The 2585-nt window shown below is 33.4% G+C and overlaps 1 protein-coding gene across 1 annotated transcript; it reads left to right on the top strand.

Moving 5' to 3' along the window:
* The first annotated feature begins 292 nt into the window (after positions 1–292).
* LOC130673890 (uncharacterized) lies at positions 293–2110 on the top strand. The gene is made up of 2 exons (XM_057479104.1): positions 293–425; positions 468–2110. Exons 1-2 carry the CDS (start codon positions 293–295, stop codon positions 2108–2110), a joined length of 1776 nt encoding a protein of 591 aa, XP_057335087.1.
* Positions 2111–2585: the final 475 nt, after the last annotated feature.

The following is a 2585-nucleotide window of genomic DNA, read 5'->3' as shown; positions in this document are numbered from 1 at the left end:
AATGATGAAAAAATTCTAGTAACAATAGAAGCATTAATAATAATTATAGAATTAATAATATTAACAATAATAATAATAATAATATCAACAATAAATAATTTATTAAAATACATTTGAGTAATAATTTTATGAGCAAGCGATTTTTTTAATAAAATTGTTTTTAAAAAAAATTTAGATATCTTTTTTATTGTTATTATTATTAGTAGTATTGAATACTTATTTGAATTCTATAATAAAAATCGATAAATGATGACAGCAACCGAATACTAAGTTGTTTTGATTTTAGATCGAAATGTTGACAAGACAACGGGCAAGGTGGTTAGCTGCCGAGGAAAAAAAAGAAGAAACATTAGTTTTTAGAGAGGAAAATTCAAATGATTTCTCAGATGACGAAATTTTGCCATCATCAATTGAGAACGCTGACAGTGATGTTACTCCGGATGAAGATGATGATGATGACGACGAAGATGATGATGATGATGATAATTTTTCCGGTGGTAATGGCAATAATAAAAAGTATGATGGAAACAATAACAACGAATCACTTGAAGCCATCTCTGGACCCAATGAATCATCTTATTTAGGTAAAGACCGTACAACGGTATGGAGTAAAACAGAACCACCAGCATCAAAAACTCTGCTAAAAAATATTTTGACTGAGGTTGCTGGAGTTAAAGGACCAGCAAAGAATGCGAAATCACCATTAGAAGCTTGGGAGCTTTTTTTTGATTCTTCTGTTATTAAAAAAATAACACTGTTCACGAATCAAAGACTAGAAATACTCCAAAAGAGTTTTACACGTCCAAGAGATTGTCCTTTGACAGATGACGAAGAAATTAGAGCTTTTCTAGGGCTATTATATCTATCTGGAAGCTTGAAGCTATCACATACGGATACTAATGACATTTGGGCTACGGATGGTTCAGCCCCAATTTATTTTAGGAGTGTAATGAGCGAGAATCGATTCTGCACGCTGCAAAGAGCTCTTCGTTTCGATGACGTCAATACTAGAAAAGAAAGAGTGACGTGTGATAAGCTCGCACCAATTAGAGAGTTGGTAGATGACATGTCTCGGAAGTTTTTAGATATGTACAGTGTAGGTGAATGCGTAACAATTGACGAGATGGTGTTTGGCTTTAAAGGTAAATGCGGATTTAAACAATATTTACCAATGAAACCACAATCTTATGGGCCAAAAGCTTTTGCACTAGTAGATTCTGATACTTTTTACACTTCTGCGATTGAAATATATACTGGAAAACAGCAACCAGGACCGTTTTTCATCGATAATAAACCAGCGACAGTAGTTAAACGTATCTCAGCGTCAATTCTCGGTACTGGGCGAAATATTACCATGGTCAATTGGTTTAGTTCCATTGGCGTAATAGATGAACTCCAGAAAGAACATCGTACTACAGTTGTTGCAACTATTAAGAAAAATAAGAGAGAACTACCACCTGAATTCGTTAATCCTAAGAAACGTTCTGTTAACTCATCATTAATTGGGTATAATGAAGGAAAAGTGTTAGTTTCTTACGTTCCTAAAAAAGGCAAATGTGTCGTTGTAGTATCATCTATGCATCAGTCTGGTACTATTGATGTAAATACAGGTGATCAACAAAAACCAGAAATAATAACTTTTTATAACCGTACAAAGGGAGGTGTTGATACTGTTGATCAGTTGAGAGGAAGCTACTCTGTTGCTAGATGTTCTAACAGATGGCCTTTAACCCTGTTTTATGACATCTTAGATATTGTAGGCATCAATTCACAAATTATTTACTCTGAAAACACTAATTATACCATGCCACGGAAAAAGTATTTAAAATGTTTAGCAACAGAATTAACGAAGCCATGGATGATAAGGCGCTTAAAGATTCCAAGTCTAAGTGCTGAGTTGAGAAGTTCAATAATTAATTGCGCTGGTATTAAGACTACAAAGACTCATAATTATTTAGAATCCGATAGGAAAAGATGTGCTTTCTGTCCAAGTAAGAAGAATCGTAAAACATCAACTGTCTGTTGTCACTGTTCTAGTCGAATTTGTGGAGAACATACTCGTGCAATATGCAAACAATGCTTTAATCTGGACAATACACTCGAAAATTGATACTAGTCATTACTGGTGATAATTGACAATGTTACATTTATTTGCTTAACTGTTTGTTTATGTTTGTCTAATTTTATCTTGATTAATATCAAGTTTTAATTTTGGCACATTGACATCTCTACCGTAAAAATCTCTAAATTATGTAGATAGAAATTTCTATCTACATTATTTTTTAATCATAAAATCTTTACAGTTTAAATAATTTTACGTTTATGTATACAATTAGTCCTTATGATCAATAATTTATAGAGCAGAATTACCACAGTATGCACTTGTGTGGAGGATTCATCGGGCTTTCTAGAGGAAAGCATTTCCATGCTTTTGAAAAATCTTAATTATTCGACAGAGTCTCAATCACACGAAAATGATTGGCCGCATGTGTCCCCTCAATAAGCTTAGACTGAATCCAAAAAAGAATAACTCATCTTGCGTGTAATCAGCTAGTCTTGGGTGAGCTGGCGGGCTTTAATTTCTG

The sequence above is a fragment of the Microplitis mediator genome, chromosome 8, assembly GCF_029852145.1.
Source record: "Microplitis mediator isolate UGA2020A chromosome 8, iyMicMedi2.1, whole genome shotgun sequence".
NCBI lineage: Eukaryota > Metazoa > Arthropoda > Insecta > Hymenoptera > Braconidae > Microplitis > Microplitis mediator.
The sequence above is the reverse complement of the archived record's forward strand: the minus strand, read 5'-3'. Positions and strand labels throughout refer to the sequence as shown.